Here is a 25849-nt window from a genome sequence, read left to right as displayed (position 1 = left end):
CACTACAAAGAAACCTATAAGTAAGGTGAAAGACAGCCCTCAGATTGGGAGAAAATAATAGCAAACAAAGCAACAGACAAAGGATTAATCTCAAAAATATACAAGCAACTCCTGCAGCTCAATTCCAGAAAAATAAATGACCCAATCAAAAAATGGGCCAAAGAACTAAACAGACATTTCTCCAAAGAAGACATACAGATGGCTAACAGACACATGAAAAGATGCTCAACAATCACTCATTATCAGAGAAATGCAAATCAAAACCACAATGAGGTACCCCATTTTACAACGCCATCAGGATGGCTGCTATCCAAAAGGTCTACAGCATAAATTGCTGGAGAGAGGTGTGGAGAAAGGGAACCCCTCTTACACTGTTGGTGGAATGCAAAATAGTACAGCCGCTATGGAAAAACAGGGTTGGAGATCTTCTTTAAAAAACTGGAAATAGAACTGCTATGACCCATCATCCAACTATCTGGCATCACACTGAGGGGAAAACCAGATACTGAAAGAAACACGTTGCACCCCAATGTTCAATCGTTAGCACTGTTAGTAAATGCCAGACATGGAAGCAACCTAGTGCCCCATTCAGCAGCATGAATGGATAAGGAAGCTGTGGTACATATTCACCATGGAATATTACTCAGCTGTTAAAAAGAATTCATTTGAATCAGTTCTAATGAGATGGATGAAACTGGAGCCCATTATACAGAGTGAAGTAAGCCAGAAGATAAAGAACATTACAGCATACTAACACATATATATGGAATTTAGAAAGATGGTAATGATAACCCTATATGCAAAACAGAAAAAGAGACACAGAAATACAAAACAGACTTTTGAACTCTGTGGGAGAAGGTGAGGGTGGGATATTTCAAAAGAACAGCATGTATACTATCTATGGTGAAACAGATCACCAGCCCAGGTGGGATGCATGAGACAAGTGCTTGGGCCTGGTGCACTGGGAAGACCCAGAGGGATCAGGTGGAGAGGGAGGTGGGAGAGGGGATCGGGATGGGGAATACGTGTAAATCTATGGCTGATTCATATCAATGTATGACAAAACCCACTGAAATGTTGTGAAGTAACTAGCCTCCAACTAATAAAAAAAATAAAATAAAATTAAAAAAAAGAAAATAAACTCTTCCATGGTTTCCACTGTTTCCCCATCTATTTGCCATGAAGTGATGGGAACAGATGCTATGATCTCAGTTTTCTGAATGCTGAGCCAACTTTTTCACTCTCCTCTTTCACTTTTATCAAGAGGCTCTTTAGTTCCTCTTTGCTTTCTGCAATAAGGGTTGTATTATCTTCATGTCTGAGGTTACTGATATTTCTCCCAACAATCTTCATTCCAGCTTGTGCTTCATCCAGCCCAGCATTTCGCATGATGCACTCTGCATATGAGTAAAAGAAGCAAGATGACAATATATAGCCTTGACGTATTCCTTTCCCAATTTTGAAGCAGTCTGTTGTTCCATGTCCGGCTTTTACTGTTGCTTCTTGACCTGCATACAGATTTCCTAGGAGGCAGGTTAGATGGTCTGGTATTTCCATCTTTTTCAGAATTTTCCACAGTTTGTTGTGATCACATGGTCAAAGGCTTTGGCATAGTCAAGAAAGCAGAAGTAGATGTTTTTTCCTGGAGCTCTCTTGCTTTTTCTATGATCCAATGGATGTTGGCAATTTGATCTCCTGTTTCTGTATGTTTTCTAAATCCAGCTTGAACATCTGGAAGTCCTCAGTTCACATACTATTGAAGCCTCACTTGGAGAATTTTGAGCACTACTTCACTAGCATGTGAGATGAGTATAATTGTTTGGTACTTTGAACACTCTCTTGCATTGCCTTTCTTTGGGATTGGGATGAAAACTGACCTTTTCCAGTCCTGTGGCCACTTACGAGTTTTCCCAATTTGATGGCATATTGATTGCAGCACTTTCACAGCATCATCTTTTAGAATTTGAAATAGTTCAACTGGAATTCCATCACCTCCACTAGCTTTGTTCATAGTGATGCTTCCTAAGGCCCACTTGACTTCGCATTCCAGGATGTCCGGTTCTAATTGAGTGATTGCACCATCATGGTTATCTGAGTCCTTAATATCTTTGTTGTATAGTGCTTCTGTGTATTCTTGCCACCCCTTCTTAATATCTTTTGCTTCTGTTAGGTCCGTACCGTTTCTGTCCTTTGTCCCCATCTTTTCATGAAATATTCCCTTGATATCGCTAATTTTCTTGAAGACTTAAATCAAAGAAAGCAGAGAAAACCACTAGACCATTCAGGTAGGACCTAAATCAAATCCCTTATGTTTATACAGTGGAAGTGACAAACAGGTCCAAGGGATTAGATCTGATAGAGTGCCTGAAGAACCATGGATGGAGGTTCATGACATTGTACAGGAGGCAGTGATCAAGACCATCCCCAAGGAAAAGAAATGCAAAAAGGCAAAATGATTGTCTGAGGAGGCTTTACAAATAGCTGAGGAAAGAAGAGAAGCTAAAGGCAAAGGAGAAAAGGAAAGATAAACCCATCTGAATTACAGAGTTCCAAAGAATAGCAAGGAGAGATAAGAAAGCCTTCTTCAATGATCAATGCAAAGAAATAGAGAAAAACAATAGAATGGGAAAGACTAGAGATCTCTTCAAGAAAATTACCTGTTTAAAGACCCCCATTTTCAAACATAGTCACACAGGTACTGGCAGTTAGAACCTCAAGAAACACATTTGGCATGACAAGTTGGTGAAGGACACAGACAATTCAGTCTAAAACAGCATAGATTTTTGAATCTTCTAATAGGCTGACAAGGAGGCTTTCAGAAAGCATAACTCATTTTCTTCTCCTACTCACACTGTCAGAAAGGAAAGCTGGCCCCAGCCACCCGTAAGCCCCATTAGTTGATTGCATCTTATCTGTGCCTGGCACAGAGTAGTGTTAGTCACTCAGTCATGTCCAACTCTTTGCGGCCCCCTGGACATGCCTGCCATTGGCAAACAGATTCTTAAAGAATCGTTATTGGGGCAAATTACTTAAACTCTTCATGCCACAATTTTCTCAAAATGCACCTAGTAATTAATACCTATGTCAAAGGGTGGTTGTGAATAAAGAATCCACCTTCCAATGCAGGAAATGCGGGTTTGATTCCTGGGTGGGTAAGATCACCTGGAGAAGGTAATGGAAACCCATTCCAGTATTCTCACCTGGAGAATTCCATGGACAGAGGAGTCTGGGGTCATGGACAGTCCATGGGGTGAGAGTCAGACACAACTGAGTGATTAACATGGCACAAAGTAAGTGCTCAATAAATATTTGTTGAATAAGTGGTCACTGGGACAAAATGTTTCTGTGGCTGAAGACTATCTGTGGTCTAATCAAGTTGGTAGCCCACAGGGTGAGACTGGTGGTATCTGAAGCTCTGTCTCAGGTTCTGCTTCTAAGGAATCCAACTTAAACAAGCAGCTGTCACTGGCAGAATGCGATAGAAAACCCAGGTCTCTCAAACTTTCCTCATAAGTCTTTATTGCCCCTTCAAAAATATTTCTAAGCATTTACTGTGTACCAAGCATTGTAGACAAAGGGGTGAGGGGAGGGGCAAGACCTTATGGAGTAGAGGTGAGAGATTTTTCCAATGGGGAAGAAAGATACAGGTATAGTGACATTTGGAGTAAGCCTTCTGGGTTCAAATCCTAGCTCTGCCATTTACTGAGGAAAATTACTTAATCTCTTTTCTCAGTTATCTCAAATTTCTCAATTTTCTGAAAATGCACTTAATAATTAAAATCTATGTCAAAGGGTTATTGTGAATATTTAATGAGCAAATGTCTGTCAAGGACATAAAACACTGCCTGGCACTTGATAATTTATTAGATATTATTATTACACAGGAAAGAAATAAAACTTGATAGAGTATAAAAATTCTATGAAATTAATGAAATAACATCATGTGATAGAACTGTGCTACTTGATACAGAAACATACGATGAGAGAGCCCCAGAAATGGGGCTGGTCTAAACTGAAATTAAAGTACACAACATACCTTAAATTGTGAAAAATGGGTATAAAAGAATGCAGAATATTTCATGCACAGTCATATATATGTATGTGTGTGTGTGTCTGTGTGTGTGTGTACATTTTATAGATTTACAGGAGGTTGCAAAGATAGTCTAGAGGTTCCATGAACCCTTCCTTCAGTTTTCCCCCATACTTACATTTTATACAATTATAGCATAAAATCAAAACCAGGAATTTGACATTGGTAAAGTATGTGTCCTTTGTACTACATCATTCAAGTGTGTAGATTCATGTAACCACTAGCACAATCAAGACACAAAACTGTCACATCCACACAAAGATCTCCCTCCTGTCACACCTACCCTACTCAGCCCTGGCAACTGCTAATCTTGTTTTTTATTTCCATAAATTTGTAACTTTGATACTGTTGTTATATTAATGGCATCACACAGAGTATGACCATTTGAGATTGGCTTTTTTTCATAAAGCCCTTGAGATCCACCAGGTTGATTTGTGTTTCAATAGTTTTTTTCTTTTTATTGTGGAGTAATATTCCGTGATATGCTGTACCATTATGATCTGTTTAACCATTTATCTATTGAGTGACAGTTTGATTGTCTCCAATTTTTGACTATTATAAATAAAGTTGGTATGAACATTACTGTACAGGTCTAATGTAGTCATGAGACTTACTAATTTTTTTATATTATGTATTTAAATAGTAATATTTTGAATTAAGGAAAATACATCATTTAAGTTAATTTCACTTCTTGCATTTTAAAATATAGTTACTAGAATATTTAAAATTAAATATACCTCATTTATTTCTATTGACTATCACTGTGATAGAGTAACTTTTGAAGAAAGTAGTTTTGTGGCTACTTGTAATGTGGATATTGGTGAAGAATGTTTAGAGTTCAGCCTTCATAAATGAGAAGGTATAGTTCTTGAAAAGTTGAGACTTGCCATTGGCAAGCAGAAAGTCTCAGAAAGAAACAGTGCAGAAAGAAAGAAGACTAAAGCTAATGGCCCCAAAAGAGAAAAGAACTTGCCATGTTCAAGAAGCCGAAATAGCCTGTGTGGTAGAAGCAGTATTGATCGAAGGGGGAATGGCATGGCCCACCATCTTGTGGTAGATGATATCTACATAACTCCAGATTCTCTGCTTTCCTTTTTCGTTCTACTCCATTGATACTAATGCCGAAATATCCTTGTCTACTTTCTCTGAGGGTAATAGGTAGGAAAATTTAAAACAGAAAGTACTTTCAAAGTGATTCTTTAAGAGGAGCAGAAATTCCCAAATAGACATTGAATGATGTGTTAATCCTGGCAATATATCTGTTTGTTTAAAACTTAATGTAAATTACAAAATTAGTGTATCAGTTAGCTTTTGTGCATAACAAATAACCCCAATAATTAGTGACTTAAAATGACAACCACTTATTTAGCTCACAACACTGTGGGCTGGCAATCTGCGCTAATCTCAGTTAGGTGTTACTTCTGGTCTTGTCCACACTCGCTGCTATGATCTGTGGTCAGCTGTGGTTGGCTACACACTGACTGGCCTAGGATGGCCGCATGGACTCTCTTCTTTCAGTAGGATAGCACAGGCTTGCTATGACGATATCAGGGTTCTGGGAGAGTGCAGAAGTGGGGCCTCTTGAGACCTAGGCTAGAAGCAGGCACACCGTTGGTTCTATTATAATCTATAATCGGTGCAGGTCTTAAGTCCAGCCCAGAATGCAAGTGCAGGATACAGAGACCGCCTCCTGAAGAGAAGAGCTGTTAAGTCACGTTACAAAGGGTAGTGGATTAGGACCATGTTTATAATTTACCACAGTTAGTAACAGTGGTACACTGGTAAATGGTGAATGATTGGCTCTTTCAAGGAGGTTAGAAAGGAGCAAACAGCCCTCATTGTTGTGTTTACCAATTTCCGTGGTGCAAACAGTTTCATCATGGCTGACTCCAAGCTACCATGTGACCCTGTTGAACAAAGATGCACGCATTGGTTCTCAACTGTCATGTAAGCCAGCTCCAGCATAGCACTGAGTGTGTGCTTAATTGCTCAGTCATGTCCAACCCTTTGTGACCCCATGAACTGTAGCCCACCAGGCTCCTGTTTCCATGGGGATTCTCCAAGCAAGACTACTGGAGTGGGTTGCCATGTCCTCCTCCAGGGGATCTTCTCAAGTCAGGGATTGAACCCAGGTCTCCTGTACTGCAGGCAGATTCTTTACCATCTGAGCCACCAGTGAAGTCCATAGAGCTGACAGTGACCTCTAAATATGGAAACTGGAAGTGGAGTGCTCCAATTTCTGGCACTCACCAATGAGGATAGCATACTAAGTCCCTTGTCCTCTCTTAAAAAGTCCACTGCAGGGAGCTACATTCTCTAGCAATATGAACAAAGGCCTCCAAATTCCCATATTAGGTACAAAGATTTTAGAGGTCTTTGCAACAGAAACTATGAAATAAATGGCAGGTATTGTAATCATCTAATTCTCCAACTTCCCAGGTGACTGAAGATAGGATTCTGTGTGTATGGCTGGCAATCAAAACAGATCTATAAATCATAATTGGAAACACTGTCAAGTTCAGCAATATTAGAGACTTCTTTCTTTCCTTCAGTCTCCAAGAAGATAAGAATTGATGCATCAGAATTTCATATAGAGCAAAATAACCTTAAATAGCCTTAATTTTGCTTTATTTAGAATGGTCAGATGTACTACACAAATACTTGCCTAATTTTGCCCCATCTCATCTGAGGTCAGATGCTAATGCCACCTCTGATGAGAACACGGGCTTTTCCTAGGCAGTGGCAATGGTATCTGTCTTATTTTCAAAAATAAGTTATTAGCCTTTCTGCCAAAACTTTGAAAAACCTCATAGAGTTGGGCTTCTGTTGGAGCTTATGGGAAGAAGACTGCTTCCAAATAGGAAAAGGGGTATGTCAAGGCTGTACATTGTCACCCTGTTTATTTAACGTATATGCAGAATACATCATGAGAAACGCTGGGTTGGATGAAGCACAAGCTGGAATCAAGATTCCTGGAAGAAATATCAATAACCTCAGATATGCAGATGACACTACCCTTATGGCAGAAAGTGAAGAAGAACTAAAGAGCCTCTTCATGAAAGTGAAAGAGGAGAGTGAAAAAGTTGGCTTAAAGCTCATTCAGAAAATGAAGATCATGGCATCCGGTCCCATCATGTCATGGCAAATAGATGGGGAAACAGTGGAAACAGTCTGACTTTATTTTGGGGGGCTCCAAAATCACTGCAGATGGTGACTGCAGCCATGATATTAAAAGACCCTTGCTCCTTGGAAGAAAAGTTATGACCAACCTAGATAGCATACTAAAAAGCAGAGACATTACTTTGCCAACAAAGGTCTGTCTAGTCAAGGCTATGGTTTTTCTAGTAGTTATGTATGGATGTGAGAGTTGGACTGTAAAGAAAGCTGAGCACCAAAGAATTGATGCTTTTGGACTGTGGTGTTGGAGAAGACTCTTGAGAGTCCCTTGGACTGCAAGGAGCTCCAACCAGCCCATCCTAAAGGAAATCGGTCCTGAATATTCATTGGAAGCACTGACGTTGAAGCTGAAACTCCAGTACTTTGGCGACCTGATACGAAGAACTGACTCATTGGAAAAGACCCTGATGCTGGGAAAGATTGAGGGTGGGAGGAGAAGGGGATGACAGAGGATGAGATTGTTGGATGGCATCACCGACTCAATGGACATGAGTTTGAGTAAACTCTGGGAGTTGGTGATGGACAGGGAGGCCTGGCAAGCTGCAGTCCACGGTGTCGCAAAGAGTTGGACACAACTGAGCGACTGAACTGAACTGAACTGATGGGAGGAAGTTGGCAAGCTGTCCACTTCTGAAGTCTTTTGTCATCTGTAGTTTCACAGAGTATTGGGTGCAAGAAACTCTTCCCTGTTGAAGAATATTGGTCAAAACAGCAAAAAGAGATTTTGCTGCCATGGGTAAAGAAAGGAGTCTCCCTGGCAATTAAATACCCCAATCTTACAGAACAATTTTGGACAAAGAATCATTTAGCTTGCAGGGGTGGGGGTGGGTCTTCTTTCTTTCTTTTTCTTTTTTGCTTTAGACCATTAGATTTATCACTGACTTTTGTTATGTCTTCAAACCGTCCAAAATCCTAAAAAAACAGGAGCTATAGTCCTACTGATGTGTCATCTTCAAACGGAAGTTTCCATGTGTAGAAACTCCTGCCTTGGGACACAACACTCACCGTCTGGCTCTCCTCCTCATGCGGGCTCCTCCATGACAGCAAGCAGACTGAAGGGGAAGGGTCAGGATGGGTTTAGTTTATGCAGCCCAAGTCTGATCAGCCAAGGGGCCTCAGTAATATCACCACCATCAACAATAACCACCTCTGATTCCACAGTTCCCTCTCAACATTAAGGTGCCCACTCCCAGTCGAGACTGTCCAGAGCATCTCATTGAATGACTATAATCCACCCAAAGCCCTCACACTCCAGAAGACCTGAGGATGATGCTGGCAGCAGGGGGACAAAGGTATCCAGTGCACTAAAGGCTTCCAGGAACACACAAGGAATCAGAGGTACTGCAAGCAAACTGGCTATATGCTTGCGAGATGTGGTGTGATGTGTATTCCAGGTGAACCAAATCTATAGTTGAATAAGACTGTTTTAACTTGCTTCTCCAGTCTGTCATCCTTCATCCTCCCTCTATCTTTTCTTCAACAAGTATTTTATTGAGAACCTACAAAATAGTTGGCACTGTTATGGGTGTTGAAGATTAATAGAGAAATAGACAAAGACCCCTGCAACGCTTTTGGGATTCATTCCAGTCAGCAGGGAAAAACAATAACAAATTAATAAGTAAATTACTTAGTGCTTTAGACTATGGTAAGACTTGAGAAAACCCTAGACAGTGTATTAAAGCTAAAAGGTAGAGACATCACTTTGCTGACAAAGGTCTATATAGTCAAAGCTATGGTTTTTCCAGTAGTCATGTATGCGTGTGAGAGTTGGACCATAAAGAAAGCTGAGCACTGACAAACTGATGCTTTGGAGTTGTGGTGCTGGAGAAGACTCTTGAGAGTCCCTTGGATTGCAAGGAGAACAACCCAGTCAATCCTAAAGGATATCAACCCAGGATATTAATTGGAAGGACTGATGCTGAAGCTGAAGCTCCAAAACTTCGGCCACTTGATGTGAAGAGCTGACTCATTGGAAAAGATCCTGATGCTGGGGAAGGTTGAAGGCAGGAAGAGATGAGGGCAGCAGAGGATGAAATGGTTAGCTAGCATCACTGACTCAATGGACGTGTATTTGAGCAAACTCAGGGAGACAATGGAGGACAGAGGAGCCTGGTATGCTACAGTCCATGAGGTTGCCAAGAGTCACACACGACTTAGTGTCTGAACAACAACAACAATGACAACAAAGGCTTGAGAGTAAATAAAAACGCAGAGAAGCGGGCTAGTGAGTACTGAGTAGGGAAGAAATAGATTAAATTTCAGTTCAGGGAAGAGAAGATGTGTCTAAGAAGATGATACTTGGGCAAAGAGCTGAAGGCAGTAAGGGTGAAAATCATGAGAACATTTGGGCAAAGTGTTCTAGTCTGAGGCAAAGGCATGGGCATGTAGATATGCTTGGTGGACCCATAAAAGGTGGCTCATAAGCTGGAGAAGGGTGAATGGGGACAGACACATGAGGACAGAGATGAGGAGGACAGACTTCTTTTTTTTTTTTCATTTATTTTTATTAGTCGGAGGCTAATTACTTTACAATATTGTAGTGGTTTTTGTCATACATTGACATGAATCAGCCATGGATTTACATGTATTCCTCATCCCGATCCCCGCCCCCCCCCACCTCCCTCTCCACCCGATTCCTCTGGGTCTTCCCAGTGCACCAGGCCCGAGCACTTGTCTCATGCATCCAAACTGGGCTGGTGATCTGTTTCACCCTAGATAATATACATGTTTCAATGCTCTTCTCTCAAAATATCCCACCCTTGCCTTCTCCCACAGAGTCCAAAACTCTGTTCTGTACATCTGTGTCTCTTTTTCTGTTTTGCATATAGGATTATCGTTACCATCTTTCTAAATTCCATATATATGCATTAGTATACTGTATTGGTCTTTATCTTTCTGGCTTACTTCACTCTGTATGATGGGCTCCAGTTTCATCCATCTCATTAGAACTGATTCAAATGAATTCTTTTTAATGGCTGAGTAATATTCCATGGTGTATATATACCACAACTTCCTTATCCATTCGTCTGCTGATGGGCATCTAGGTTGCTTCCATGAGGACAGACTTCTTGAAGTGTTGTCCCAGAACAGCAGTATCAGCATCATCTTGTTAAAATGCAAATGTGGGATCTTCACCCTTAGCCTATTGAACCAGCAACTCTTAGGGGTGGGACCCGGAAATCTGTGTGTTTTACTGAGTTCTCCACATGATTCTGATTCACACTGTAGTTTGAGAAGCCAAGATTTAGGGCATCAGCTTCTATGGTAGGACTTTAAAAAAAAAGTCTGAGTGGAATAAGAGGTGATATGAATGTTTGATGACTTGATCTGAAATTATATCTGATTTTGGTAAAGATGTGTTTATCTGGTTGGATGTATGCTAGGTACATTCACTTTCCTGGATCACAAGAATAGAATGATAGAGAGATGGTTAAATAGAGTCTGCTTCCTTAGCATGGCCTCCTGGGGGCTCTCTTCAGCCTCTCTGGACAGTGGCTGGTTATGGAAGAAGGGATGCTCATCTGATATCAACACACTGCAAAGGAAACCTGGGTTTAGTTGCAGGTCTCTCTCAGCACAACTCTTGAATTTCTGCAACACAGAAATTTTTCTGTATATGAAAGATTGAGCCTAATCTTTAAGATTGAGCCTAATTTGGGGAATCCCCTACTTGATGGGGATCCATCTGTTAACTCAGCAAATGTTGGTAAAGGTGTAAACCCAGCATTGGGTGTTATCAGCAACTATATTTCTTACTGGGATGACTCCTTGATTATCTTTCCTAAGATAACACAGTGACATTCCATTTGACTATGGGATGCTGGAGCAGAATGGTGATGCTACAGAGAAGAGTGCCTAAAATGTCACTTCACAATACTGTGAAGTGATTCACAATATGTATAGATATCACATGCTCCCCCTCTATAATGTGGAGCTCACCCTAGGGGTGGGTGCCTAGCCTACCAGACTACATTCCCAGTGGCCTTTGTATCCAAATATTGTCATGTTATTTATCCTGGCCAACAGAATGTGTGCAGAAGTGAAGTCAGTCAGTTCCAAATGAGAGCTTTCATTTTGGCTTGATGCAGAGAAAGATGACATGCAAGAAGATGGTAACACTTTAAGGCAGAAGGAGTCTGGGTCTCTGAGCTATTGCCTGGAGGAGACCCACCGGCTGACCAGGGGCACCAGCATTTGACTTCATCCAAGAGAGAAACCAAATTCTATTGGGGAAGAGAATGAAATTTCGAGGGTAACTGTTATAACCATGAGCAATACCATAATATGCATGTCACTTTTCTCTGATATCAACACTATGCTGTTAGCATATAGCTTTAACCTCATATCAAAGAGGAAAAGATTGAGTATTAGAATGAAATCACTTGCGTAAAGTCCTTTGGCTAGCTGGCAGCAGATATAGGACCCATGTCAAACTCTTTTGGCTTTTAATGTATGATTTTTACATTATATTTAATGTGCCAAAGATGACATACAAATATGAAACAGTAACAACAATGACTATTTAACACTTGGCAAAATTTCAGCATTTTGAAAGATGAACTCTATTGTAATATATAATAGCAGATACTGTTTTGCTTCTTTAAATACACAGATCTATAAAGGAAAAACATTACAACAGTAAAATCTGCAGTGGTTGGGGCAATGTTTTGTTTTTTACTAAATCTTGATTTTAGCCTAGAAATTGTATGTTCCTACAAAGCTACCCCACTATGTGGTGAACTGGTCAACACAGTAATACAAACTAGAGGAAGGAAATACTGCCAGTACAGTAATTCTTAATTTCTGCATCTTGAAATGGTGTCTAAAATGTATGGAAATTTCTAGAGAGGATTATTTAAATAGCATTGTCATTTTCCTTTCTCTGTTATTCATAATGATAATCCTTTGAAATTCAAATCTTTGAAAAACTGTCAAAATGCATTTCCCTCTCCAATTTATTACTGTGTTTTAATTTGGGTATGTTTGCTGGAGAACAGTGGGATTTCTAACTCTCTTAAAAGGGAAGATGGTACTTCTGTTCCCACTCTGTGAAACATCAGTTTTATGAAATATACAAAACTTAGCAAAGACTGCCCCTCTCATTGAACATGTAAGGCTGGGTTACACCTTGGAGGTCATATCCAACAGGCTTGCTCTAAGCTCTCAGGCAAAGACAGGAAATTTATATTACCAATGAGAAGGGCAGTTTCAAAATATATTCCCTCTCAGTAGAAGAGAGAAACTTTGAATGAAAAGAGCATTTAAAATGATTGCCCTTCACGTCCACTTTTCTCTGTGCAACTGACTTTTATTGCTTTAGTTGTTCAGGAATCCCATACTGCCTTTCTCTGTCTGACTTACTTCACTTAGTATGATAATATCTAGGTACATTCATGCTGTAATTTAGTGTGAAATCTAAAAAAAAAAAAAAAAGATACAAATAACTTATTTACAAAACCATAACAGACTCAGAAAACAAACTATGGTTAACAAAGGGGAAAAGTTGAGGAGAAAGATTAATTAGGAATTTGGGACTAACAGATACATTACTACATACAAATTAATCAACAAGGACCTATACTGTATAGCACAGGGCACGCTACTCAATACTCTAACCTATAAGGGGAAAAGAATCTTAAAAAAGAATAGATATATGTGTGTGTATAACTGAATCACTTCGCTGTATACCTAAAACTAACACAGCATTCTCTAATTAAAATAAAAATTAAAAAAAAGACTCTCAAACTGGAAATTACCCACATAACTGTCAGCCAAATGCATAAATAGTGGTGTATTCCTATGATGGAATAATGATAAAACAATGAGAGAGAACTAAGTGAAAAGTGTCACAAATTCCAGAAACACAACATTGATGGAAAAAAGCCAGATACCAGATTCATCCTATTAGGGGGTGTTACAAATAGGCGTTACAAACAGGCAGAGAGGTTTCTTATTAATATATCAAGGTCACACCGCATTAACAGAAGGAACCCCAGACCACATGCCAGAACTCCTGGCAAGAGTGAAGGCTCATCTCTGAGACTCAACTATCTCGTTTTAGCAAAGCTTGGAAGAGAGAATTTGTGGATCCTAACCACATCTACAAAGTTCAATCTAAACAGAAGGACATGCAGCACTTCCCCTTTTCTTTCCAAACAGTTCAGTGGATTGACACTCTCTCTTGTCCAACAAAAAAGTGTTCAGAAGAGATTCTTCCACTTCCAATGGATTTCTGTAGTAAATCAGACCTCTAGTCACCCCACACAGCTCTGAAATGCTATGGCTCTTTGATACTGTGGGAATTTGGACTTTGAAAATTAACAAGCTGTAGACTTTACATAACTGGAAAATTTCATATCACAGTATAATCTGTCCAGAAATAAACGTTTTGGTCAGACAGAGGAACTTTGTCAGATATCCGTTAAATCTCATGAAATATTTAATTTTTCAAAAGAAACAAGAGTGTATTTGCTGCTTCTGATTTTTAATTGATTTCTTTCACTTTCTTATGTAGCTTTCATCCTGTATCCTTGGCAGTACCAAAGGCAACCGTCATGCATGGATGAGAGTTATTGTTTTTTTTTGAAATGGCTTATGGCTGTGAGTTGCATGCTGTGTATCATAGCCTCATAAATACAAAGCTAAATGACATTTAAAATCAGAAAAGTATTCACAGAGATACAGTTCTGACCTATAAATGTCATATTATTTTATTAAAGAAGACCTTCTCAAAAACAGGCGGGGGAGGCATATCTAGGCAATACAACTTGTGGGGTGTGAGTGACAATTCAACAGTTGTCATTGTGAATCAGTTATTCAAAAGTCATCCAAAAGTTGAGTTATTTTATAGAGTAGCAAATGTGGCATATGATGAATCGTGTACACCACACACCTACCCTGGCCGCTGCCTGAACCACCACTAAATCCCTCCCTGACCACATGAATGCCTGGCTAGAAACTACGATTCCCAGAGTCCCTTACAGGTCCCAGAAGAACATGCGACTCAATACGTGCCATGAAGATAAGTGAAAATTATGTGTGAAACTTCTACATCGTCTTAAAGATGTAAAGATTTTTGCCCTGAATTTGTTCCCTATTTTGTCCTGTTGCTTGGAAGCAATGGCAATTAGAAGGTTGGAAACCACATCTTGAAGATGGTTGAGCCTCTCAGACTGGATCTCTGAATTACGTTGTGGAGTAGAGCTTGCCTCGATGCCCTAGACTATTAAGAAGGAGAAAGAAATAAACATCTATCCTGTGGGACATCTTGTGTACTTGAGACTCTTTGTTACAGTATCTTAACTTTTACCTTAAGAAAGAAAGTAGTTAAGAAAATATTTTGTGTTTACTTTGAAATGAGCTAAAGAAAAAGAAGGGAAGGAGGAAGAGGGTTGAGCATTATTTCTTGGCTTCTTCCTGAGACAGAATCCAATAGAATTTAACAAAGATATTTCTATAAATGTGCCCCTTCAGAGGGAATAACTTGTCATATCACTGAAATCTGCCACCCACTGTACTGAAATGAGTATCATACAACATCCTTACTATCCACAGGAGCAACTAATGGCAAACAGAAGCCTAGCAAGAGTAACAGGAATAAGAGAATGTGCTTCATTCTTCAATATGATGGGCATTATGAGAAAATGTCTTCAGGAAAAGCAAAATCAAGTCAGAAACAGTAAATTTTGACTAATGGCATTATGTTGCTGGACTGGTGTTACCCATTTTCTTACTTTTCAAGAAAATAAGAATACTCCTTACTTCTGGTTATAATGCCCTCGTCCCCCTCATAACCTCAGAAGAAATATAAAAAGATATAAACTGCAGCAAAAAATTGTTGAGTACTTTTTGCCTGGGTTCTCCCAAAGATGTTATAGAAAAATGTGAGTGAATTTTTGGGCAACCCAATATATTTGTATCTGTGGGTATGCGTAGGCTGTGTTGCTTATCGCATGGACTTACAGTACAACATGAGATATGGTTAAGTATTATCACTTGTTTATTTTTAGATGAGGAGATGAGAAAGTGAAAGCTTCACATCTAATCAGTTATAGAATGACTCTTCAACAGCATTCTTAATCACTACATCATATTTCTCCCTGTTAGCCAGGGCACGGAGTGTGATAGATTAAACATGGCTGCAAACTTGGGGTCCCTCCTCCCACTAATACGTAGAGGAGAGCTTCCTGGTGGCCCAGTGTTTAGGGATCCACATTGCAATGCAGGGCACGGTTTGGATCCCTGATCCAGGAAGATCCCACATGCTGAGAGGCAGCTAACCTTGTGTGCCACAACCCCTGAAGCCTGCAGCCCACGCTCCACAACAAGAGAAGCCACCAGAATGAGGAGCCCACACACCTCAGTTAGAGAGGAGCCCCACTTTCCTCAAGTAGAGAAAGGCCTGCGTGCAGCAGTGAAGACCCAGCATAGCCAGAAATAAATACATAAATAAAATCATTAAAAATATATGTAGAGCAAAACTCTCTCCCCTTAAATCTGGGCTGCTTATAAAGAACTGTGGCACAAGTTATGTGATGCCAGGAGTTCTGGGTTCAGGCCTTAAGAGCCTGGCAGCTTCCATTTCCTGTTTCCTGGAATGCTTGCTTTGGAATACAAAGTCCAGCTACCCTGAGGCCATCACGCTGGATTGACCCTGCTCCACTCAACATGGAGTTGAAGTTGTCTTGGATTCTCCAGATTAGTCCCTCCGCTGACTACACACTACTGAGGAATCGTCACCAAAACTATGTGAGATAAAAGAATCACCTAGCCAAGTGTTGAATTAATTTGTGCCTCACAAAATCATGAGATATCATAAATTGCCTTCTTTTAACCACTAACTTTTGGGATAGTTTGTTATAAAGCAATAGATCACCAGAACACAGAATTTCCTAATTTAAAGCTTATGATGTACACATGTAGATTTATAGATATATTAATATATATATATATATATATGTCTGTATATTTTCTTACATTCACTCACTTAAAAGTGAATTGTATCCCATTAATATATTTCACAAATATTTCCTTCTTAATATGTTTAATTGTGTTTTGAATCAAGTAATAGCAGCTTGTTAGTATTCAGTTCAGTTCAATTCAGTTCAGTCACTCAGTTGTGTCCAACTCTTTAAACCCCATGAACCAAAGCACGCCAGGTCTCCCTGTCCACCACTAACTCCTAGAGTTTACGCAAACTTATGTCCATTGAGTCGGTGATGCCATCCAACCATCTCATCCTCTGTCATCCCCTTCTCCTCCTGCCCTCAATCTTTCCTAGCATCAGGGTCTTTTCAAATGAGTCAGCTCTTCGCATCAGGTGGCCAAAGTATTGGAGTTTCAGCTTCAGCATCAGTCCTTCCAATGAACACCCAAGGTTGATCTCCTTCAGGATGGACTGGTTGAATCTCCTTGCAGTCTAAGGGACTCTCAAGAGTCTTCTCCAACACCATAGTTCAAAAGCATCAGTTATTTGGCACTCAGCTTTCTTTATGTTCCACCTCTCACATCCATATGTGACTATTGGAAAGACCATAGACTTGACTAGATGGACCTTTGTTGGCAAAGTAATGTCTCTGCTTTTTAATATGCTATCTAGGTTGGTCATAACTTTCCTTCCAAGGTGTAAGGATCTTTTAATTTCATGACTGGAATCACCATCTGCAGTGATTTTGGAGCCCCCAAAAATAAAGTCAGCCACTGTTTCCACTGTTTCCTCATCTATTTGCCATGAAGTGATGGGACCAGATGCCATAATCTAAGTTTTCTGACTGTTGAGCTTTAAGCCAACTTTTTTGCTCTCCTCTTTTACTTTGATCAAGAGGCTCTTTAGTTCTTCTTCACTTTCTGCCATAAAGGTGGTGTCATCTGCATATCTGAGGTTTTGACATTTCTCCCGGGAATCTTGATTCCAGCTTGTGTTTCTTGCAGTCCAGTGTTTCTCATGATGTACTCTGCACAGAAGTTAAATAAGCAGGGTGACAATATACAGCCTTGATGTACTCCTTTCCCTATTTGGAACAGTCTGTTGTTCCATGTCCAGTTCTAACTGTTGCTTCCTGAACATTCAATTTTGAATATACACTTTATAAGTTTGTTAAATAGATTAGTAACTAATGGTCATGGAAATTTGAGCAGACTTTTCTTCATCTTTCTTAGTTAATCATTTGAATCATTATAACCTCCATTCAGGAAGACAGGAAAGAAATGTTTTATTTCAGAACTGTTTTTGTATGCTTTCTGTCCTCTGAAAACATTTGCCAAGTATTGGCATATCTCTATTAGAATATAAATCTCTATTTAAAATACACAGCTCTTGCATACAACTTAAAAAAATTGGACATACACTCCTAAACTCAAACTAAAAGCAAATAAAACCACTCCAAAGGGTGACAGAAATCCAAACATAAAGCAGCATAAACAACTCTCTATGTCGCTATACTTTTCAGAAGAAAATCTTGGATCCTACACTTTCATTTTTCCTCTTCGTGATTAGTTGCTGCACAGTGGATATAAGGCAGTCAGTTCCAGCCTGGACTTAAATCTCCCAAGGCTGGAAGGATAACACAGTTTTTCATTCACATACAAAGATGATATCAACATACATTTAACAGAATGGCACGTCAGAAGGGTCATTCATTCTTTCTCCATGGCCCTCCGGCAGATCATTACGGACTCTTCTAGGGGCCTGCTGAGTACCCACTGGCCACAGCATATTCAAGAGAATTCATTTCCTTGAATCCACAGGATCACAAGAGACATTTTCTTAAATGGAAGTATAGTTGCTTTACAATGTTGTGCTAATTTCTGCTGCACAGAATGGAAGCACATTCTTTTTTATATTCTTCTCCATTATGGTTTATCACAGGATATTGAGAATACAGTATGCCTCTGTTTCTCATCTGTCTGATATATAATAATTTGCACCTCTTAACCCCATATCGGAGAAGGCAATGGCAACCCACTCCAGTACTCTTGCCTGGAGAATCCCAGGGACCCACTCCAGTACTCTTGCCTGGAGAATCTGGCAGTCCATGGGGTCATGAAGAGTCAGACACTACTGAGCGACTTCACTTTCACTTTTCACTTGCATGCATTGGAGAAGGAAATGGCAACCCACTCCAGGGTTCTTGCCTGGAGAATCCCAGGGATGGCGGAGCCTGGTGGGCTGCCGTCTATGGGGTCGCACAGAGTTAGACACGACTGAAGTGACTTAGCAGCAGCAATCCCATACTCCCACTTCATCCTGCCCCACTGCCTTCCCCTTGGCAATGACAAGTCTGCTCTCTATGTCTGTGAGTCTGTTTCACAGATAAGGTCATTTGCGTCATACTTTAGATTCCACATATGAGTGATATCATATGGTATTTGTCTTTTAATAAGAGACAGTTTTTAATATATCATGGAACACAAAATCTAACCTTGCCCTAATTGCAGAAGTCAGTGAAAATTTGTACAGTAAAACACATTTGACATAAATATGGTTGTAACTGTAACTGCACATATTGTGACAGGCCTTCTAAGACATACACAGCAAATATCAAATGGCTGGCCATACTCACTTTTTAGAGGTAAAAACTGATCTGATTATTATTTAATATTTAATAAAGTGTATTTAGAGTTGTTTCTCCAGAACTCAGATTACTATTACACTGGGTTGGCCAAAAAGTTTGTTCAGGTTTTTCTGTAATATGTTATGGGAAAACCTGAACAAACTTTTTGGCCACCATAATATTTACATGCTCTTTTAAATTTCTTATATATTGTCTATACACATGGCGTTGTTAAATAGCTGACTAGTGTCCTTCCAGAAATATCTCAAAGAAACTTCCTTTTAATTTCCATTTTAAGTGGTTACCTTATTTTTAAGTGATTCACATGTCTTTTCTTCTACATTTCAGTGCAATCATAGTAAATGTCCTCCTTCCTCTATTCTCCCGAGACTGTTATAAAGCAGAGATTGACACAACATTATAAATCAACTATACTTCAGCTAAATTTTAATATGCTTTCCTTGTAAGGAAGCATGTAAAAAAAAATCTTGTTTTTCTCAAAGAAAAGAAGGACCATATATATCATCATTCAAAGAACATTCAAGTTGGGACATCTCTGTCACGATGTGGGACAAGAATTGGCCACTTCATATTGGAGCAGAGAATTGGCTACACAGCTGCTTCCAATTTTGCTTTCCAGTTTACTCGATGAGGAGAAACCTGGGCAAGCATTAGTGCTTATAAAAATAGCCTTGAGTTTAAAACAGACCAAGCTCTTATCATAGAACTCCTGAATCTTCCCTGAAAATCAGACACATCATGCAGAAAGCTAGATTAGAGAGAGCTTTGTTCTTACTCTTCGAGTGTAGAATTTGTTGAAGGAAAGATAAAAAATAGAGGATCAGAGGAGAAAGAAAGACCTATATTTTCTTATAGAAGTAACACTAGAAATGATGGTTCAGTTCAGTTCAATTCAGTTGTGCAGTCGTGTCTGACTCTTTGTGACCTCATGGACTGAACGCCAGACCTCCCTGTCCATCGCCAACTCCCGGAGTCCACCCAAACTCATGTCCATTGAGTCGGTGATGCTATCCAACCATCTCATCCTCTGTTGTCTCCTTCTCCTCCTGCCTTCAATCTTTCCCAGCATAAGGGTCTTTTCAAATGAGTCAGTTCTTCGCATCAGGGGGCCAAAATATTGGAGTTTCAGCTTCAACATTAGTCCTTCCAATGAATATTCAGGACTCATCTCCTTTAGGATGGACTGGTTGGATATCCTTGCTGTCCAAGGGACTCTCAAGAGTCTTCTCCAAAACCACAGTTCAAAAGCATCAATTCGTCAGCATTCAGCTTTCTTTATAGTCCAAATTCAGCTTGTGAAGGCTGCCTAAGAACTAAAGCATTAGTTTAAAAAATGACTTCCACAGACATTTTTCATTCCAAATCAGCCTTACTCAATGTCCTTGGAAATGAAACCCATTTAGACACATAACATTGATCAAATGCCTGATATATGTCAGTGCTTGTAGTTATTGGATTTAATACATGTGAGATACTGGCATATAACAGACACTCAGTAAATTCTAAAAAGCCAAAGTTAGAAGTGAGTACCTTCTCAATCCCCCAATTAGAATAGTGAGTTCTCTTTACTTTTAAAGGTTTTTATCAACATATACAGGTAGAGGTAGACCAATACAAACTGATGGCTCTTAACCACAGTCTACACTTGATAACTCTTGAGTAGAAACAACTTCACCCTATAAAGGATGCGGCAAACACAGTCATTGCATTAGATGGGTTTGGTGTATGGAAGGCCATGAGGCCCCTTCTGGCTCTAAGAAGTAGAGATTCGAAACGTAAAACCCACTTCTTCTTCTGTCTGTTTATCTCTGTTCAAAATCATTCCCCATACAAAAGAAAGAACTACAGGGGCAAGAAAGAAATCTTAACATGAACGGACAGGCACAGAATATTTTAAGTGTGTTTGACATCTTATTGCGTTTAAAATAACTACAAAATACCAGCCGTCCTTCCTGTGACAACAGATGAGAGGAATCTGGCACCTTGTCCTTAGAATGTTTCCAGGAAACAAATGCAAAATGTTTTTATTATAATATTTATTGGAAAAGAGAAAAATAACTCAGAAGAAATGAATCTCTCAAATCTCTTCCCTTAAATAAAAATAACAACCTTTAAAAAAGGCTGTTCAGCAGAACCTTTTATAATGCTTTATATGTTGGACATGTGAGCTATCAGTGAAGGAGCCATGAGCCACATGTGGCTTTTGAGCACCTGAGATGTGTTAGTGCAAGTGAGGAACTGAATTTTTTATTGTATTTAATTTGAATGAATTTTATTAAATTTTGATAGCCACATGTGGCTTGTGGCTACTACACTGGACATGTCTAAAACCTTGGACTTCACAGGTGACCTGAAGGGAGATCAGTAATACAAGTCATTCCTCTATAATTTATTTGATTGAGCTAATGACACTTTCTCTGACTCCCAAATGTCCAAATATCTGTTCATAAAATAATCAAATTAAAAACTCCTTTCCACCTCATATTTGTCCACCAGTATACTGTGACAGGTTTATGAGACATTTCTGCCTGTTAGACGCCCTCTGGGCAATTCACTATCACTCACTGTCCTTGCACGAGGGATCCTAAACCCCTGGCACTCCTGGGAGGCTCAGCGACACCAATGCAGTTGATTTATAAGCTAGCCAATCAGTATATTAAAATCCAGGGAGTAAAGTTAAACTGGGTTAATAGTAAAGATGAATTTGGAATCAGACATATGGAAGATTCTGCTAGTTAGCATGCGGATGGGACCAAAGTAATACAGTATGATTTGCTGTGCTAGAGGGGAATCCACACAGTATAATGGCCTTGTGTAACCTGGAAAGGGAAGACAAGCTCCCAGGAAGCCAGGAAGTCCAGCAGCAGAAATAGGAGAACAGTACAGCTTTGCTGAAGGAAGTACATAATTGCGTTTATTCCTGACTAGCAAGACTGATTCCAAAATCTATTTATTCACTATGATAATTATATTTTAAATATTCCTCAGATCCTCCTCACCCTTTTTCCTGAGCTTACCTGAACCTATGAAAGTCTCTGTTACTAAGATATGTAGATTTAATACATATATGTGGAACTAAACTCTCCCTCACCATCAAAGGAAAAAAACCAAAAACACTTGATATCCCATGGACCCTAAAGTTTAATGAACCTGGGGATCCATCATAAAGGAAGAAGATATGTGATTTATAGAGAAACTGCTTTTCTTACAGGTCTTTCTTTGAGGTTTTCCCTTACTAGGTATTACTGCTGAGAAATCTTTGTCATTGAAATCTTTCTTGAAATACTGGAAAGAAAAATAGCTTTTGGTTAGTCCTTTCATGTTTTGGGTTTCCATGGAAATTGATTCTTATCAAGTCCATCTTAGGTTATGTGGTCTGCAGGCAGATGCTCCATTTACTTCAAGAGGTGCAAAACAGCTGGAGCCAGTATGACAGCTAAGTGGTCAGAAACAAAGCTAACCACATGGACTGTGAAAACCATAAGGATCTAAAATATTTTTAAAGACCTGTTTGCCATTGGTATCTTTTTTTAATTTTAAATTAATTAATTAATTTTAATTGGAGGCTAATTACTTTACAATATTGTAGTGGTTTTTGCCATACATTGACATGAATCAGCCATGGGTGTACATGTGTCCCCATCCCGAAACCCCCTTCCATCTCCCTCCCCATCCCATCCCTCAGGGTGCTCAGGGCTGGTGCATTGGGATGCCATTGGCATCTTTACTGACTCTGTGATTTGAATATCAGGAAGGTCACATGGAAAAGGCTAGGACTTCCTAATCTGGCAGATAGAGGAAGACAAAACTTGGCCTGATTCTGACTGCCTTAGGTTTGACTGTGGCAGAGCCTGAAGCAGGCATTTGGATGCAGAGGACTTACTGAGGGCATGCTCTCACGGGAGCAGGGTAGGTAGGGTGAGGAGCTGAGCGAGGGTGTGGTCTCAGATGGATTTTGACCTCAGCCTGACCTCAGAGGGGGCTCTGGAGCATTAGCTGCCTCATAGGCAAGGAGATCAACATTCCATCCTCTTGTGTCAATCACTGCCTGTGAGTGTAGCATCTTGGATGCTGATTCTTCCACTGGCTGAGGGCAACTCTCCAGGGAAGGGACCAGCTGTGAGAATTGGCATCCAGCACTTTCTGCAGCTTGGGGGTGATACCCAGACTCATTAATGGGATCTGAGAAACTGGGTGGGGCACCTACAACATCTACCAGACGCCTCTTCCTAAACAGGAGCTCCAGTCCCCAGGAAAAAACAGTGTTTTTAAAAGTTGTAAGTACTGAATTGAGCAAATGGGATTCCTCAAACTAAGGATGGAGATCCTGGGAACTTTTTAAGGAGACAGAGCTGAATACAGGTGACAATCAATGATATACAGTGAAGGCAGGGGTCAAAACAGTCCAGCTGACCACCCCCGGAAGCCCAGAGAACACCTTTCAGTAATTAACTAAGCATTCTCAACCTTCATTTCTTTCCCATTTTGTTTACACTGTTCAGTTCACATTTTTCTAAATCAAAATTTACCAGAGGAAAGAATGCTTTTAAAGTAGAAAAGCAAGCTATACTGCCATCCAAAATATTTCTGGAAAATAAACAAATTAGTTCAACATGTGTCTTACTGCTTATTTGGTAGTCACAAGGCTGTTTGGTAACAACTTGGTATGAGCAATGTTTAATTTCCAATTCTGTAACACTTGCTTGCAAGATAACTGTAAATTAGTAAAGCAAGACAGTGAAACAACTACTCTAAGCAATATATAAACTATTGCAATTGGATCCATCCAAATCTTTTATGTGAATATACAAAATATGACACATGATAATTTTTAAATTTCATAACTTGTTATTTTTGAAGAATCCAATAATCTATGATTACTGTCTCCCCAGAAAGGAAAATAGGAGAGTATTCAATGAACATTATTGATGCCACATTTTTTTTTTAACAAACAAGAAAGAAGAGCAGAGTGGCTTCCATTTTAGCTTTGCTGGAAAACGTGGTGGGGAAGGAGAGGTAGAGATAGAAAAGGACTTTCTCTGAAATCTTACTTTTCATTTCAATGAAAATTATTTCAAAAGCAACAAATAAATGAAAGTTTCAGACAATACTGAAAGGGCATATCAATATAACCACAGACATATAAATACATATGTATGTATGAAATACAATCTTTTCTTTGATATAAAATCATCCTGACTGTGATGATTCATTTCTCAGGGGGCAAAAAAAACTACGCATCAACTCTCATAAATTTGCACAGTTTTGTATATTGAGTGAGATTCCAAATGTTTACAATAATCTACTATCTGCAGGAGATTCATTCTAGGACTCTTTGCAAACAGCAAAACCCACAGATGTTCAAGTCCTTTATGACAAAGTATTTGTATACAACCTATGCATGTCCTCCCATATATCTTATATCATCTTTAGATTACCTACAATACTAATACACTATAAATTCTATGTAAATAGTTGCTGGTATACAATGAATTCAAGTTTTGTGTTTTGGAACTGTCTAGAATTTTTTTTAAGTGTATTTTTGATCTGTGGTTGGTTGAATTTACAGATGCAGAACCCATGGAAATGGAGAGCCAACTGTATATATTATATAATTTTTATCATTTATTTGCTACATTTGTATTTACTTCAGGTGTTGAATTTTATGTATTAAGTGCATATCTGATATTCTAACAATAAAATAGTGGTTTTATTTTCTATAAGTACCTACTTTATTTATAAGTACTTATAAAAATAGAGACTATTTATATTTGTTTATCTAGTTACAATAAAATAGTGGGTCCAAATGTTTGACTAGTGTCAGGGATTCTTGACACTTTACCACTGAAGAATATCTAAAGACAGAGGAAAACAGACTTTCCTAAAGGAACTGAGAGCCATGCTGTTAGGGGCACACCGTGGAATTCTGTGTATGTATGTGTGTATCTATGTGTGGGGTGGGGGGGAGGGCACCTTCTCTTTTATCTTAAAGGAAAAATCTTATCTTTCACTTTGTAATATGAAGCTGCGTTAATAGGAAGCTCAGGCTTGCCTCCTCACTTGAATTCTCTCCCCAGACATGTCTTAAGTTCTTTGGCATTCTAATAAGATGCATACCCTGGTTTCTGCACTCCAGGCTCAGCTCAGTGCTCCATACATGCTGGAAGGAGTAGAAAAGTGCCAGGGCTGAGAGGCTCAGGCTGTTAGAGGCCAGTGATATCTACCTCTGATTCCGAGCTTCAGTCTGAATGTTTGGGAGGTTGGGCTGCACCCGGGCCGTGGCATGTAGCCTTAGACACCAGTGTATCCGGCCACACTTATGCTTCTAAAACGTTTTGATCACTGCAATCCCACCCTTCACAGTATTCACTGGCTCCCATTTTCTTCTAGAGAAAATGTCTAAACTCTTTTGAACACTGAACACTAGCCAATTTCTTATCCGTGAGTTCTTTACCTAATCCTGAAGGGCCGGGGTTTGCATGGGCAAAATAAAAAATTTATCTTGCATTTCCCTGGTGGTGCAGTGGTTAAGAATCTGCCTGCCAACACAGGGGACATGGGTTTAAGCCCTGGTCCAGAAACTAAGATCCCATATTCTGTAAGGCAACCAAGCCCATGTGCCACAACAACTGAGCCCATGCACCCTAGAGCCTGTGCTCTGCAACAAGAGAAGCCACTGCAATGAGAAGCCCGCGCATCACAACTAGAGAAAGCCGGTATGCAGTAATGATGACTCAGCACAGCCAAAAATAAATAAAAACATTATCATTATTAACCATCAAGAGAAACTGACTTTTCCTTAAATGAAGCATGGAACAACAGACCATAAAAATAGTAGTCACTTGTGATGCTTTCACTCATGTAAGTCACAGATACTTTCATATTTAATATCAAAAGCTTTTTCACTGTTCTGGTAACTGCAGTTCAATAAAATTGAAGCTACTCTGAGATGGGTTTGCAGGATTCACCAGACTGCCAACCATAGCATAAATCAAGGTGAAAACTCTGT

General features: G+C 39.5%; 1 protein-coding gene across 2 annotated transcripts in view; it reads right to left on the bottom strand.

Moving 5' to 3' along the window:
- PAK5 (p21 (RAC1) activated kinase 5) overlaps window positions 1-25849 on the bottom strand; it is a 380241-nt gene that overhangs the window by 121014 nt on the left and 233378 nt on the right. The window contains exon 1 of one of the 2 annotated variants that reach the window (XM_043480325.1): window positions 16254-16347. The exons of the other annotated variant lie outside the window; for it this stretch is intronic. Within the exon in view, the coding sequence (XP_043336260.1) occupies window positions 16254-16275 (22 nt within the window). The 5' untranslated portion in view covers window positions 16276-16347. Of the gene's footprint in view, window positions 1-16253; window positions 16348-25849 lie in introns of those variants that run through there. 2 annotated transcript variants of the gene reach the window in all.

This window comes from Cervus canadensis, chromosome 10 (genome assembly GCF_019320065.1).
Source record: "Cervus canadensis isolate Bull #8, Minnesota chromosome 10, ASM1932006v1, whole genome shotgun sequence".
Lineage (NCBI taxonomy): Eukaryota > Metazoa > Chordata > Mammalia > Artiodactyla > Cervidae > Cervus > Cervus canadensis.
This window is presented reverse-complemented; position numbering and strand designations above follow the sequence as displayed.